The 17,329-nt window shown below is 40.2% G+C and overlaps 1 protein-coding gene across 1 annotated transcript in view; it reads right to left on the reverse strand.

The window, feature by feature from the left end:
• Nucleotides 1-17,329, reverse strand: part of TNKS (tankyrase) — a gene marked incomplete at its 5' end in the record, with an annotated part of 139,819 nt that overhangs the window by 16,035 nt on the left and 106,455 nt on the right. The window contains 7 exons of the mRNA XM_057419188.1: nucleotides 1,278-1,466; nucleotides 3,908-4,017; nucleotides 4,285-4,504; nucleotides 7,137-7,302; nucleotides 8,321-8,466; nucleotides 9,464-9,543; nucleotides 13,158-13,329. Of these exons, the coding sequence (XP_057275171.1) occupies nucleotides 1,278-1,466; nucleotides 3,908-4,017; nucleotides 4,285-4,504; nucleotides 7,137-7,302; nucleotides 8,321-8,466; nucleotides 9,464-9,543; nucleotides 13,158-13,329 (1,083 nt within the window). The remainder of the gene's footprint in view (nucleotides 1-1,277; nucleotides 1,467-3,907; nucleotides 4,018-4,284; nucleotides 4,505-7,136; nucleotides 7,303-8,320; nucleotides 8,467-9,463; nucleotides 9,544-13,157; nucleotides 13,330-17,329) is intronic.

A 17,329-nucleotide genomic window follows, 5' to 3' on the forward strand; every position in this document is an offset into this window, starting at 1 on the left:
ACATTCAACATGAGGTTATGTTCTCCTAAGTCATCAATCTCTGAAATGAATTCTTCTTTGAATTTGTTTTTGTTGATTTCTCTGTTACTCCATCAAAAGGAAAACACCAATGCAGGAATTCATGGTTGCAAGAACATTCTGATTCATTGTGATAGATGAATTGGGTTCTCCCCACTTCTAAAGGTAGGTAAGAAGGTACATCTAATTTTCTTTCTGGCAGAATGACTTTATAGGTTTTAAAGCCAGGAAGAGCGATGCAGCAACTTTACCTGAAATCCTTCAAAACCTAAGCCAGACAATGCCATCTCATCATTTCTCTGTCAGGCTTAACTTCTAGTGAGTATTCTGTCCTGGATCAAGGTTTCAATGGAAAGACTACAACTGCCTTTGCTATAATCACATCTTACACGGCTACCATAAAAAAAAGGAGCTACAGAAGTATGAACAGAACAACTGCATTCAGCCTTTGTTGACTAAATTAAACAGGACCCTCATCTTCAAGAATTTCCTCCTTGCACATTCTTGTAGAACATGATTAAGACATCTTTATATTCCTCCAGAAAAATCATATCCCTCATCACAAAGCAAGTGTTCTAGAGCTCAGGTTATTCTTGAGGATATTTCTGGAACTCTCCATAAATCAATAGCCTTAAAAGGTACACTATAACCAGACAGTATCCAAGTTGGTTGCATTATCTCTTCCACCAGGTCTGGTTAATCTGGGACATACAAGCTCATGTAAGCTTATTAGGCTCTTAACCAGCCACCACTAACAAAAATGTTTCTGGATGCCAGTTTTAGAAGAGGTTTGATGGCAGATCTTAGAATGTTGTTTTGGAGCTAGACAGAAAAAAGACTGAGGTAATATACAGGCACTGAACATAACTGTCCTCTAAGTGATCCCATTCCTCTAAAGACACATCTGATTTTCCTCCCAGGTTCAAAGAAATCATCACCAACAGGACACAGATTGATCTCATCAGACACATTTCAGAGGTTTATTTCTGACAATGAGGATATTGATCCCAGGAGTGAATCAGATCCATCCCAGGAGTGGAGCAAACATTAAATCACAAGTCACATTAAGATTGCAGCCAAAGAAAAAACCTGGACCTATGGGTAAAAAGTCAGACAGGCACCCTGGAGATGCTCATCTCCTTCTACATCAGCACAGTGAAAGCTGAGGACTGCTGATGCCATGGAGCCATAGAAAGCCATTTAATATGCTGAGCAAATCCTCCAGGGCAGCTGTGGCTGGCATGCTAGCATGAACTTACTGTTGCCAGGTCTAACGGTGTCTGACCCTCTTGATTCTTCATGGTTGGATCTGCTCCATGAGCTAACAGCAGAGCACAGAGCTGTGTCCTTCCTTTTTGTGCAGCTTCATGCAACGGTGTGAACGCCCATTTATCTGTTGCGTTTACGCATGTATTATATTTGATCAACAGTGCTGCTATATCCACATGCTGGAAAACACAAGAACATCTTAATCAACGTGACACCGGTAAAACATATATTTCCTTTTTCCTGATGGAGGTAATGGTGCTTAGGCATCCCTGTAATTTCCATTAACTCTCTTCTCTGCCTCCTGTGTCTATGTAGCAGCACACCTCTTTGGGTACCACTTTATACTGTAGCTCCAAGGCCATCTGTATCTGTACACTACCATATCATCCACCAGCACATGTAAAATTGTTATCAGGCACAGAATTATATTTCTGCCAAATCACCCCAAGTGCATAGCACGAAGTTCATGTCATCTGCAGGAGCAGACATGCTACCTGATCCAGCATAAAACTGGTAAGAGTTAACTGTCAAATATTTGCAGACAAATTTACAGGGCTGCAACACTTGCGATATCGGAAGCTCTAAAGATCTATGTGTGGTACTATTGGGCCACCACTTAAATGTCTGTACGCAGAAGTCTTCATTGTACTTTATGCCTGTCTTGCGATTTCTTGCAAGACTTCGCACTCATCTGTGGCAGATTGTTCTTTCTCCAATCATATTAGTAACAGGACTGATAAAACACATTACGTGTGACATAAGGAACAACTGTCTTAAATAAGCTATAAAAGTAATGGACTTATAACAGCACAGTTCCATCAATACCCCATTCCTTTAAGTTTTTCAAGTTCAAATCAGGGAACAGAAAACCGGCAGATAAAAATTTTGGCTGAAATTACTTGTGCGATACAACTAAGAAATAGAAAAGAAGGCAGTCAAAATGAGTTACTGGGAACATGAAACACTGCAATTGTAAGCAAAAGCACAAAGACTTGCCAATAGATTTCATTTATCCTTTCAAAGGCAACCAAGTGACTCTCAGCAGCTCTCATAAAAGGGCTTGCTCTCTGAATAAGCATGGTTTGAAAAGACTGGCAATCTTATTCTTCCTCTCTGCCAAGCCTTTAAATCAATTGCTGTTCCTGTGACTTTTCTGCCACACGAAACTACTGAGGGACACACAGCATGAAGTGCTGGGTGGGAGAACTGAAGATACTTTGTGAGAAAAAAGTGGTGAAACTTTGCCAGCTATGAACTCGTGAAACCAGCACTCATCTCCTTTCTACCTCCCATCACAGAGAGCTGAACGAGCCGATGACAGCTCAGAGAGCAGTGTGGGCTGCCATGGAAAAGGTATACAGCAGCTCTTAACCAGATAAGCTGAATGGAAAAGCACCAAACACGGCCTCATTAACTTTTCTGAGAGACAGCAAGGCAACCACATTAGACTGGTATTATGATTTTTAGAAGTGATAATCAGCTTGAACCAATTTCTAACATTTCCTATGACAGTAAATAATGTTTTGCCTTCATGTAAAATATGTGCTTTTGGTTGAAAATAAAGAACACAATCTTTGCAACAGAATTTATCTTTAGATCTAAGCAACATCCTGGGAATTTAATGCTTATGGCAGATGCTGGTGAACAATACTGCTTGGTATTAGGACCCAGTATCAGAAAGAATTGTGTTGCATTTCCAAACCTTCAGCAGGATTTGGAGCTTTTTGCTTTTTAGGATACTGGTATCCCAGACTAACAGAGAACCAATGCAAATGATGCAAGCTGAGTTTCATTGAGATGCTCTCCTTAAAAACAAGGTGAATACTGTACTTTTTATTTCATTTGGCTCTCAAATGAAAGCAATCCTGGTTCTACTACAATCATTTCTCCCAGATTTTGCTCTTCTTGTGCCAGCTAATAACAGACAAAGCACGTCATGAGACCATCAAAAACCCTACCTCTTTCTCACCTCATCCACAATTAACAGCTCCTTACAAGCAATCTATCAGGCATCTGTGCAACTGGTATGCACACAGATGCTTCCTCCCACACAGAGGAGGGCCCACCTCTTCCAAAACGGCTTGAATCAACTACTGCACCCCCACTGCAGTAGACAGCTTGCCCAGGACAACATTCATACTACAAACTCAGTAGTCCTTCAAGACTATAGCTTTAGCAATAGTTCTCCACCAGATACCAGCTGTAATAGACCTCCGCTTTGCTGTCATCACCTAGATATGATCCCCTGACATTGTTTTCTTCCTTCCATCCAAGTCTTTCAGCAAAAATTTGAGGTCTTTTCTGTTTCAACAGCCACCCCAAATTTAACACTGTTCAACGCTATGCATCTGCTTGCCTGCATAAAAGCTATGTTCTAGCAGACTTTCCAAAACACAGCTTTTAACTGCTACAACACCTGAATCTGTGTCTGATTTAGATCGGTAGGGCTGCAAACAGGACTCACAATAGCAACTTAGCCCAAGAAGTATTTCATGCCATCAAAACCTATGAAGAAATAAAAACTATAGTCACAGCAAGACAGCTGCAAAATAACTGGCCTTAGATGTGACTTTAAGGAGTTCCTTGTTGGTCTACTCAGGGCAAGAATGCCTGCACTTACCCCATAGGATGCTGCATTGTGTAGGGGGATTAACCCTCCTTTGTCCTGGGCATTAACATCAGCACCATGCTCAAGCAGGTATTCAGCTACTTCCAAATTGTTGTAACCAGCTGTAGAAAAGGCACAGGAAAAGAAAGCAGGTATTAGGAGAACCAAAGAAAAATTATTAGACAGAAAAGCTAAAGCAATTTTCTGACTGCAAAAGCTTCTCTTTCCTAGTAACTGTATTACCTCCTGAAATACAGCTGCCATAGTTAACAGCTGTCTGTACAGAACAATCCTCTGACATTCTTACTATACCAATCCTGGTTTTGGTGATTAACTTCTGTAGCCCTATCATCAGTATACAAGCCTTCAAACCCTGGTGAGTCACCCACCTGCAAGATGTAGCGGTGTTGAATTTCTTCCCTGGGTGTCCCTGCAATTGATATTTTCTTGAGTACACAGCTTCTGCACTCGTGCCAGGCACCCCTTCTTGGCAGCATCTAGCAAGGCAGCATCTCCTCGCAGCAAGTCCTGGATATCCGTGTCTCCTTCTTTCACCAAATCTAGAGGAGTGTTCCCATCTCGATTCTTTTTTGTTGGATCAGCTCCATGCTGGAAAGAGCGAAGTGGAATGCTACTGTCACAACCGTGAGCAGAGCGCTGCACATCAGTGTGTCACTATTTTGCCCTATCCACAAGATAGGAGGTGGAGGATTTTGCCCATCTGCTATCATGAGGTAACCACTGTATAGATTAGTAGGCACATGAGAATAAATTCAGAAGGCTGAGGCTTAAAGCACTAGTCTGCAACACAACTGTGCAAACCTCAACTCCACAGGCAAGAGTGTTGCCTACCTGCAGCTGAAGCAGGTTCAGGAGCATAACCTGCATATAGCTATACTCTACTATCACAGCAGGTGCTAAAGAAAATCCAACTGCTGATACCTTGCTGGCCAGCCCTTCCTTTCTCCTGCAAACAGGCTGACAGAGGTGCTTTCTCAGCACATCTTTCTGATCTAGTGAAGCCAGGCCCCGAGTTGCACTAAATGCCACTCTGCTATTGAAAAGCACTTATTTCAGAAGAAAATTAGAAAAACACTGATTTCTACACTTTCCAACAGGTAACAGCACCATCTCCAGTGGTTTACAGGTCCTGGAAAGCAGTGAAAAAAACATTTTGGTGGGCAAGTGGATTTGGATGACTGCTGGAGTGTATCTGTACTGGTAAAGCACACAGATCAGCCAGTGATAGGAACACAGTACTGGAGCACATGATAAGGAAGGGAACATACATTTACATACAGCATATGGTGTGAATCATTTCCACATACAACTTTGTGGGAGGACAGCTCCTTCTCTGTTCACTCTCAGCAACAGTAGGGATAAAAACAAAGACAGATAAGGCAGAGGCAGCTGCTGGCATAATAGCTCTCTGGCTGGCCCCTTCAGAATAATCAAACACAGTGGTCCAACCCCTGCCAGTAAGATTACTCTGCCATTTCTCACTGGGTATGCTGGCAAAGCTGCATTAGCGTGTACCACAGGGAATGAGCTGGAGGTGGGGAGAACATAAGGAATTAACTGCCCTGTTTTTGGAAGCAGCAGAGCAATGCTCAGGGTGTGAACGGTAAACAGCAAGGGACAGAATATTGATTACACAGAACCAGTTACATATATATACAGTGCTTTTGGGAAGAGAGGGTTCTTTCTACAAAGCCTTTGCAACTGCAATGACTTCTCCAAGATAAAACCTCAGATCCCTTAACTTAAAACTCATCAAAATCAGAGCTATTCAAATACTCTCCAGAATAAACACCTAAATTAAGAGGCAGTGCCCCTTGAGACTTTTTCAAAGACATAGAAACAAATGAATGAAGTAATTTTAAAGAAAGGTGATTAAAAAAGAAAGTCTCTCCAAAATGCCTGCACTTTTGTTTCCTTCTTCAAGTAAACCAGGACAGAAAGAGCGCATGTCAGGAGGAGTCAAGCTCGACATCCATGGCTCAGGAGAACTGACAGCACTGCCAGAGATGCAGCAGGAGAAGCCCTGAGCAAACTGCAGTGTGAGAACATATCCATGGACACCCAGAGCCTTTACAAAACTGTGTCACCTTAAGGGTGTATTTAGCTCTAGTGCAAGAGAAATTTCAAAAAGAAAGATTTCAGCACTTCTCTGTTTCCTGTCGTACATTCATTCTGGACCCCTTGAACACAAAAAAATGGCTACATCCACAGTGGAATTATCAGAAAAACCCAGATACCTCCAATGTCTATAAAGCAACACTGTGCTTGAGATATTTCGAGTGCTCCTAGCTTGAGCTAACATCTGTACCACCTGTGTTACCACCACGCCATAAGCGTGCTTGCTTCACAGATATCTCTGAATATCTTCTAGTTTCTACTGCAGATGCATTTCGAACGGATGTGTTACCCCCTTTGAATGCTTTTTTTTTTTTTTTGGTAAGCAAGTGAAAGAATTCATGGGATAAGAGGGAAAGAGTGGGGCTTTACAGCAGCAAATGAAGTGGATGGGGAAGAGCCTCATCATTTTAAGACTATCCATATCCATACTCCTCTTTTAAATGCTGTGCTTCAGAGGGACACGAAGTAAGCAAGACTAAAAGGAAAACTAGGATATGCAAGAAATACTGCTCTAGCTCTCTCTTTACCCTCCAATGGCAGGATATGACCTTCTATTAGGAAGTCTCTCAAACTCCTGTTTCTCACTGGAAACATGTAGGCATTACCTCATGCCTTTTATGATTTCTTACACCAATTATAATGAATATTTATGCATTTCCTCCAGGAGCCGGACAGATTAGACATTAACATTGCAGTTTTAAATTTCTTGCGTGCCAGACACCATCTAGGACCCACCTTCAGTGACTCCTCTTGTATTTACAAAGCTTTACTTAGCTGCGGTAACTGCTCCAGAAAGGAATGAATAGGATAATGTGGTGACTTTTTTTGTTTGCTATTTTTACACAAATCCAGCTTCTTCTTCCATTTTGAGAGTCTTGCCCTACTTAGCTAAGAGCATTAATACACGAACTGGAAAAATTAACTGCACTGATGATCCTTTGTAAGTGAACTGTCATTACACAAGAAACCACCTGACAACTGAAAATAGATTCAAAGACACCATAAAGAACTCACTGAATGCAATTAAGTTTGCATTAATTAATCTTCAGCAATAATAAACACATACACATTTAAAGATACATCTAAGAACTCCAGCACATACTTTCAAAAGCAGCTTGCAGATTTCGTATTTTCCTTTTGCTGCTGCTTCATGTAGAGGAGTGAATTTCCACAGGTCTGCTACATTGACAGAAGCACCGTGCCTCACTAAGAGCTCAGCCACTTCGTAGTGTCCGTAAGAGCACGCATTGTGCAGAGGTACTAAGCCACTAATCAAAGAGAAAGTATTAATAGCTACAGAAAACAAAATCCAATATGCAATCATACAAAGTTCCAGTCGATAAAACTCCCATTTCCACAAGACGTTATTGGTATCTTTCAGTTGTTCCCATTTTCATGGCTTTATTTCCCTGCTATTAAAACTTTAATTAAAACTTCATTATCCTCCTTCAGTTCTCACCCATGAGACCTTTAAATACTTAGCAAGCATCAATGTTACTTCTTTCACAAGCAAGTAAAACCAATGCTATTAACAACAGCCAAAACCTAAATTGCAAGAATCTCTACGTTCTGACTTTGGCTATTTGAGTGTAAATTTCAGAAAAGGTACATGACACTATAAAATGGGTTTGAAGCAGTTGCTAGTAAGCACTGCACACCTGACAGATACACAAAGATACCCAAACATTTCTTTCAGGGAGAGCCTGAAAATTCAGTATTGGAAATGTTTTAGCATTGCAAATTAATTATTCCCACCCTGAACCAATGCACTGCAATGAAAGATCAAACATAATGGTGCTATTCTATAGGGTTACTTTGCAACTAATGCAAAAATTCTGCAACTGGTTCACATAATTTAACTGACTATTAACTGAGTAACTATATAATAAAAGCTATCTAACAGAATTAGAAAAATTAGGAGAAATAATCCAGGAATTTTACCCATGCAACTCAAACCTCATTTTAGAACACTTGAAATAACTTAAAGACCTCTTTTAAGCAGATTAAAGTCTCCAAATGGGCAAAAGGGGGAAGAGAAGGATCATGTATTATAGTGACAAAGATGTACCTGACAACAGCTTTGCCAGAAAGCTAAGTATGCCTTAACGGGGGCCATAAATCTCCCTACAGTGATTTCAGGAACAATGCAGAACAAGAAGAAAGAAAAGAGAAAAATTTTCAAGAGAAAAATATGATGGTTACTGAATCCAAAGCAAAATGAACAGAGGGGAGCAGAAGTCTCACACTAATAGAAAGCAGCAGAGCATATCGTGGAATGAAATGTACCCTTTATCTTTGGCATGTACGTCTGCCCCATGGTGCAACAGATACTCCACTACCGATACGCGGTTATATCCTGCAGCAAAGTGCAGTGGCGTTGAATGACGGCCTTCCAAATCTCTACAGTTCACATTCTGAGGGCTGCAAAGTTGCTGTGAAGACAAAAGAAGAAACCAAAATCTAGTACAGAACTAAAACAAATCAAGTAAAAAACCAAACAAGAACAGTCAAACAAACAAACTCCCAAACCAAAAGAAAACCTTACACTACCATCCTAACACAAAATCTGATCCATTTATTATTACACACCAATTTTTAGAAGTTAGGTTTCAGGAAATTTCTTTCCACTTAGGCAAAGTTAAAAAACAATGGCTGCTTTAAACTTATGACTGGACATACTTCTATAACAAACAAGACTTAGGCGATGGAAGCAACATGAAGATGCTCCTAATGTATTAAAAAGGGTGAGCCTCTAAATCATCAAGTGCCAGGAGGTCCAAGGCCATGTAACTTTCTTCAGATATTACCATTTCCAGCTTATGCTGTCTTCATAAATCCTGAGCTTGGCAGTCACAGTTGTTGCTGGTGCACAAAAGTGCTGCTGCTAGAACTTTAATATGTATCACACTGAAGTTCAAGGTGAGAATGCATGCAGAATGGTTTATCTGCAGGCTCTTTTGCTCATGAACAAGATCAAACCTTTCCGTGATGGTGGGTTTCTACGGCCCAACCCCTCACCCTCAGATTAAGGATGGGTTAAAACGTGAAGTCTGCTACTCATTAACAGTTCTGTTTGCTTGCCTTCTGATTGAACCATGCACCTGAGGCTTGCTTCTACTAAACTGTGATTCTGAGGATCACAGGATCCACTTCAAAGAATTACAGCTGCATCTGCAATACTGCATCTGAGACCATCAAAGACATGATGGTGCGAAGGACTGGGAGAATGAGCAACCCAAAACTCAGAGAAACACCTTAGGACATCTTAAAGCACTGATTTCTACAAAAAACAAATATGAGATTTGCCTTCCAATTTTTTACGATTTACCATCCACCATGCACTACTTCCATAACTCTCATAGCAGAGGCTTCCACAAGCTTTGCACAGCAATGCAAAGTGGAAAATTAACATGAATTGCTGAAACCTACCTTCACAGTTTCCAAGTCTCCAGCTTTGGATGCTTCTAATAACCGATAATCCACATCAGATGTGCGCACAGGTGTACTTTCTACATAGGGAAAAAGAAGTTTTAGGATTACTTAGGATCATTAAGTTATATTAACTTGTGCTCAACATTTTCAAAACTGGTGGGGGACAGTCTCTTGTCATTTGTAAAAACAAACGTGGAGTTGTGATGTTCAAGCTCATATTACCTAAATGGATATACAAGGAGCCTTAGTTTCAGTGTAAACCAGACAGATTTAGACTCCTGACATTTAGATTAAACTCTTGTCAGATTTAGAGCTGACATTATTCTGCCAAATGGAATTTCAATGCTTTGCTCATCCTATGTATGGTAAAAATGACTACTTCTGCATGTAAGAAATCTACATGCTCACTGGGACACAGTCAAAGTTTTGCTGATGATCAGAAGCACCTTTCAGCAAACTGAATTGGGGCCAGTGAGCAGCCAGGGGTAAACATGCTCAATCCAGCATCTGAATTACAGTTTTTGCACTCTGCACTTGTGATTAGATCTCATACTATGAAGCAATGAAAAGGGAATGGGATTTCTAAAATGACCCTGGCCACATGGTTAAGTGCCTGCAGTTGTGTACTGCACTCCAGAGTAACAATGAGATCAGTCCCTTGTTATAAACATGGAGTGGTTAAAAACAGAATCAGAAGAATGATATGTGACTAAGAGGAAACCTTAAGAGAAAAAATGGTATCTCTATAAATTACTGTAAAATAATCACAGGTTGTGGCGTCAAAACTCTTTTTTACCCCACTTTTCATTAGAAATATGGCTGTGAAAAAGGAAGCGTGCACTGAGGGAAGAGGAAGAAGTGGCTGGAAAGGAGCAGTGGATTTAGCTGTCCCTACAGCTCTTCAGTGTGGCTCAAAAAGGAGCTGAAAAGGCAGTCTTGATTACTTAATTTTTAAGAGAAACGGCTTTCTATTGTAGAAGCCACTCCTCTCAAGCTCAAGGACTTATGGAATGGATATTTTAGCAGCGTGTTGCCTGATCAGCGACAGAAATTACTTCCTAATGCAAAACAAACTGGACAAGCTGAATTTGGGCTTGTAATCCTCTGTGTAAGAATGCTGTAAGGAAGTCACTGTCTTGTTGTAATAAGCTAAACATATTCTAGATGGGCATGCAACTCCATCAAAAATACTTAAAAGACTTCTTTAAATGTAGAGAGAACTGATACTATGTCCCAGTAGGAAAATGCAGTGATGTGAGAAAGTACTTCTTACAGGCTAACAGTCCCTGCAGAATCCAGTCAATTCTTGACGTTGCAATATAATCTGTAACTGCAGTTTCCACAGGAGGGGAAAAGTAGGCATCATTACAGAAGGACATTAACCTGTCTATCACTTCAATGTAACAGACGATCTTAAGGTCCTTTCCAACCCTAACCATTCTATGATTCCATGATTTCCTATTGCAGTCCTATTTTCTCTTCCTAATCTGTATTTTGTAGCCTTTTGTTACCTCCTTGCCTCCATACTCACTGCAGGAAGAGGAGGAAGAGGAAGTGAGAAGCAACTCCTACAAGCTCAACTGCTAGGTGAAGAAATGCTCTCAGTTGAAGGAAAGGCTAAGAAAGCTCAGGGAAGAGGGACAGTGGCACGTTTAATACAGCCAAAGCTGCCAGAAACTTTCCTTGAGTCTACCTCAGTCCTCAGGAGCAGTTCCACTAGCAAACAGTTAGAATCTATGATCTTAAAGGTATTTTCCAACCCAAATGATTTTATGATTCTAAGTGATTCAAACAGATGCTGCAAGAGAAGGATGGCAGCAGGAGTTTGACACAAATGCTAGTGACTGTGGCAGAGTATAGCATGTATCAAACTCCTGTTGTTGGAGCAGGTTAAGATTTCAGTTCACAACTTCTTCACCTTAAGTTAAGCCTTCCCTTACTCTTTCCAACAGCATCACCAACTCAGTGTCCTGAGGTAGGGATAGGTGAGGCTAAATCCTACACTGGATTCAAAGCTTTGCTCCTTAGCAATTCTTTATTTCTTCTCTCTGGTTCTTGTCTTCATAAGATAGCAAAGACACTAACTTTGGTGAGGATAAAAAAGGAAATCAATCAGAAACACAATCTAATTACTCCAGGAAAGAGAAATTTCAATTCCACTAGACTACAACTCGAGTACCAAAAAGTTGCACTGAGCAATGAAATAAAACCAATCTTACTCTTCAAGAAAAGCAAAAGTAGCACCATTTTCTAATGCATTTGAAAAAATAAACAAGCTCAGTTTACAAGTCTTCTTATATTACACGGACATACTCCTACCAGTTGCAACCAAAATCACAAGCAGCTAGACTAAAGTGGTATCCACTGGCTATTACGCCATTAGAAAGGTGTTGCCATGACTTTTCTCACAGTTGGGAAGTAGTTCAGCAACCAAGGTGAGAAAAAAACATCTAATACTATATGCAAAGTATTTTAAGCTCTGAGCTCAAGACTCAGGTAGCAATCTCTATCAAGACAACTAGAACAGTTTAAAAAAGCATTTCTTTAACCCAATCTTACAAAAATGAACAGTAATATTTGGTAAATAATTTCAGCATTCATTTACTAGCTTTGAAATACAGAAATGAAGCATCAATAACTCTACCCTAAATGCATTTTTTCAGCTTTTGAATCTTTCAGCCTTGAACAGTATGACATCTGCAATTAGTCTTCTTGGAAAAGGTAAACAAGTGAAAATGAATTTTTAATTCAGAATCAAATGAGTGTTTTCAGAATCCTTGTAAGTTTACTAGGTTTTTAAATCAAACTTCTATGCTTTTTAAGAACAGGGGATATGATTACTTTCTTCTGATTAATAGGTAACCTCTCTCAATACATATACTTACAGTCACATGCATATTTTAAACAGGTAATGCTACCCATGTAACCAGCTACATCTCAGGAGTGGGTATACTTCAAAACAGTCATTCCTCACACTGTTGTAAAATGCCACTTGCCCCACTCCTCATCCCCTGTTTTTGAAGCAAATGTGACATGGATATGAGGATGCCAACACTCAAGCACTTAGATGAAAAATAGTGGCACCTTCTCCAAACATCTATTCACCTTTTTTAATGCAGGATATAAACAAATTGTTATCTAAATAGTATCTGGAGCCCTTTCACAATAAAATCTTTCCCTGCTGTACAAGCAAGAGATTTTAAATAAAAGTTCAAATGGTTTAGGAACTATCTGCATATTTTTGCCAGTAACACTCTGCCTTGACTGCTAACATACAGAGTACCTAACAGGGTGGCTCACGAGAGGAAAAAGGTTTCTCACATGTTCAGCAATACTCCAGTTGCCATGGAACTTGTTATCAAAACCACCCCAAACTACCCACATCTGCCTTCCTACAATCTCCCTGTACAGCTCTAAATCCACAAGATGTTTATTTTCTTCCCAATTGGCACAAAATCACTGAATTGAGCAGGGCCTTTTTTGTTTTGGTGTGTGTGGGGTTTTTTTTTTAATATTTTTCTTCCTCTTCTGAAAAGTATCATGAAGCACATACTGTAGATTTGTGCACGCAATGGCAGAAGGGAGGGATGACAAAACAACTGCTTGCCTCTTGTATTGAAAAAGAAGTAAGATCCACAGCTGTAAAAGGAAAAGCTGAAGTTCAAATGCATGAGCCTTTATTTTTACCCACCACTGAGAATCTGTTGCACTGCTTCATTTCCCATCTGTGCCGCTGTGAAGCCTTGTAAAGAGATGATGGAAGGATCAGAGCCGTAATTCAGCAAGAGCCGGCAGGTTTGCAAGTGACCTGCTAGCGCAGCCCTGTGCAAGGCTGTTTGACCAAGTGTGTCCAGTGCGTTCATCTGAAAAATCAGCAGCAATATAAAATATTATTATAATTAAAAGCCTGCACCTGTCCCTGTCTCTAAGAGGAGCAGTAACATGAATTTTCCGTCATACAAATTTATCTATCAATTCCTCCTCACTGCAACCAAAAAAAACCCCAATGACAAACAGGTAAACACTCCAATGTAAAGACAATTTACTGCAGATGCTTTCCTATCTTTTAACAATGCACAGCTAACATGTTGGCGTGGCTAAGAGACAACACAGGGTCCCCAAAACAACACTTAAAATAGTGCTCAAGCTTTGGACAAATTCAATTAAGATCAATGTTTGTGCAAGAAAAGCAGAACTCTCAGAGAAGAGGAGGAAGAGGTAAATAATTAACCAAATAATTCAAAGACCTTCCAGCTATAAGGAAATAACCATCTGTCATCCTCAGAAGGGGAATTAACAATACTTACTACCAAGAATTAAAGCAAAAAAATGATGTCAGATCAGGAATTCTATGGGGGGGGGGGGGGGGGGGGGGGGGGGGGGGGGGGGGGGGGGGGGGGGGGGGGGGGGGGGGGGGGGGGGGGGGGGGGGGGGGGGGGGGGGGGGGAGGAAAGAAGTTGGATATAAACAGTCCATCTCCTTATTTTTGTACTTTTACAGAAATGTTAAGTATAACTGGATATAATTCTACTTACTACAAGACTGTATAAACAGGCAAAATGGAGTATCGCTTTCAAAGAGTATGATATAATGGAAACCTATTTGTCTGTCAAGATCTAAGAGAGTATCTAAATAACTGAAAGTATTTCCACGGGTTCACTATCAGAGAAAGGAAGAGAGCAAGACAGAGCTTTAAAAAGTGGAAAAAAAAACCTTGATGAAAATAACCTTTCAAGAAGGCACTTTGTACCTAGCAGCGACTCATGACAAATTTAAATGCAAATGTCCAAAAGCTTTTTTACCACATTATGAAATACAGAATACTCCCTATTCTCTGCAAACAGCTCAGAACCTGTTATCTGTTTCCAAGCCTACGGACTGCAGGCTGTGAACCGCATGCATAATCGACTGTTACTGTAAAAACCCACCTTTTAAGCTTCTCAAAACCTTTGTGGTGGAAAAGAACAATGGTTTCGCTTGTTATTTCTCACCTAAAATGCAGTCTGCAAATCCTATTACCTTTCCACAAAAAACAGTGAAAGAACGTTTTGGGCAAGACACACATTCTGTAATTAAACTTAATTTAATGAGGGGGGTAACTGTAGAAAATACCTACTACCAGATAGGGAAGGAAAAAAAGAAAATAAAGAGTAAAATGCTTGCAAGAAAACAGCATCAAGCCTCAGGAAAGAAGAAAGAACTATCCCATAAATAAAGCGGGGTGTGATTCGATATTGTCTGAAATTCTTCCATATCCCTAAACAATTCTACAGAATGATAAAGCAGGAATTTCTCAGATCACAAACCTCTCTTGCAGAAAGATGGATAGGAGAACAGATCTGCTTTCTTCTAACCATGCTCAGCTCATGCCACTCTAATGGGATTTCCCTAAAAGTATTGTTTTAAATGAAAACTTACTGCAATCATAAATATTAATTAGATGCTGAATGTCCCAAATCCATCATTTTGTTCAGATGATGATCCTCATCTCTTTCAGGACACCGGATACCTTTCACCACTGATAAGGGCATGGAGAAAAGCAGAAGTCCGGGGCTAGACAGGTTTAGTGATAGTAAAGGCAGAATGAAACGAGACTTGTGGATTCTGGAAGAGGGTGGTAACTCTCTTTCCCCAAGAAAGAGAATCATAACTAACATCTTCTGTAACTCTGAATTCCTGTGTTAAACATGCTTGTGCTGAACAAATTGTGGAAGAACAGCAGCAAGGTATTCATGCTGCACAATTTGATACTGTGTTCCCGGAAAAAATGTTAATATTCATTTGAAAAGAACACTGGCAGAGTCATCAGATCCATCATCTCACATGTCTTACGCAGGTCTCCTTTCACCCATCACCAAATAGTTATCTTTGCCAGTAATTGATTCCTGTGGCAGAATATAATGCCAGCCATTTGAAGGAATGCCTGCTTACTCCTGGGACAAAGAGCTGACAGAGGGATGCATGCACCAAATGAAACTGTTTTTTTTTCCCCTCAGGAGCAGAATCAGGCTTTGCAGGGCAATTTCATGGGGAATATGTCCACTTTGAGGCAGATCTGCTCTCATCAATCATGCAGCACTGTCTAAAACCAACCCAAGAACATACTGCACTAAGGCTGAAGGCAATAGGATTTATTTCCAAATGAAAATCAATTTGCGCATTACAAATTGAAATACAAATTAAGACTATCATAAAAATGAAATCTCGTAAGATGTAAGCCTGAGTTAACCACTGCCCAACAGAAGGTCTAAAAACATACATCCTTTCAAATTCAAAGGTCAAGTTTAAGCTCTATTTGAAAAAATGTAAAATACCCAAGGTGTACTGCCTTATTTGTGTGACTATTCCAGCTGCACTAATCAAAACAAGAGAAATATTCAACTGGTTCCCTTTATAAGCAAGGTAAAATTAGAAGGCTGCATCTCCTGAATTACTTTACAGACAAATTTTCTGCAAGGAGTTAAAAATGACAGATTTGACAGCTGTTATTCCCCAACAGACTGTCTCTGCTCTCCTCACCTTTTAGCATTAAAGCAGCCACTCCACTGCTCAAACCGTAGCATTGAAAGCAGAATGCATTTATCAGGGGAAAAGTGTTTTTCTGGAAAATCCTTTTCATTTCTTTTTCCCCATCCTGGATAGATGCAGTAGAGAAATCAAAATGGTCATGTATCATCAGACACCGAAGAGATTTTTTTCCCCTTGCACTGCTGCTGTCTTGGAGCAGCATACACAGCTACAGCAATATTCCCTTGGCTGCCAGGCACTTCTGGTAGTCCAACAGCTGGGGCCTATTCAGGAAACCTTTCTGGCAAGACTTTACAATCTTATCAGCTTTCTGTTCATATCAAATGCCCTAAATATCCCCCCCTAATCCTTGACACTACAGCAGCTCAAGATGTGACATCTTCCAAGCACTGAAGTCTTCTCTGTGAGATGGTTCTAGATGTGCGTTCTAAAAATCACATGTAAAACTTGTGCTCTGCCAGCAGCTCCAGTATCAGAGTATCCTCCTCTGCAATGCAAGTGTTTTAACTGCTCTCCTGCTGTATTTATTCTGAAGACAACTTGCAGTATGTCTTGTGTCTTTGAGCATCACCAACAATAAACAAGATAGGAATGAAGAGGCACTGGTGGCAATTTCAAGCTCTGTCAGAAGACGACAATGGAAAAACAAGAAGGTCTAGTTTCACTCTGAAAGCTCCTACATGATACAGCCATATGTTCCACAGTTGTCCCTTTGCATAAAAGCTCAAGATTAATGTCACTGAGTTTGGATGTCTAAGCAGTGAGAAAATAAACCATGCAATCGCAACAGATCACACAGTTCTTTGTGTTGTTAATCATCATAGTCCAGAACCTGCTGCATTTCTAAAGGAAATTTAATTTTTCAATGCTTATTCTTTCCTGAGAAAATCACACCTCTACCCAAAATGTTGGAAGCAAATGTATTACACAACCAAGTCATACAAACCCTGTTGTGTGCGTCTAGCTAAATGGTGACTGTTTTCAAATCCATGGTCATGAAAGGTTGGTCACACGTTACTCCAACACACAGAAATAATTGTATTATGCAAATATCTATAAAGAAAGATGCTTCTAGCAGAGCAGAATGAAGCCATTTCTGCTACCATTATGAACAGAGACACTGTTGGACATGACCTTAGAAAAGGCTCATTTTCTCTTGCAGATGAATAGTTTCAGCAGTATCCTCTGGAAACATAACACAGTTAAACAGTATTCATCATGGCATGTCTACACTTGCCTAAGATACCAGTGTATTTGCATGCTTGCAGGTCGGTCTTTCCAACAATCATTCCACTTCAGAAAAGGCCTTAATCCTTTTCTTTCGCACAGCTAGAA

Source organism: Pezoporus wallicus, unplaced genomic scaffold (assembly GCF_028554395.1).
Source record: "Pezoporus wallicus isolate ANWC-B61680 ecotype Strahan unplaced genomic scaffold, APGP_CSIRO_Pwel_v1 contig_2384, whole genome shotgun sequence".
NCBI classification, from domain to species: domain Eukaryota; kingdom Metazoa; phylum Chordata; class Aves; order Psittaciformes; family Psittacidae; genus Pezoporus; species Pezoporus wallicus.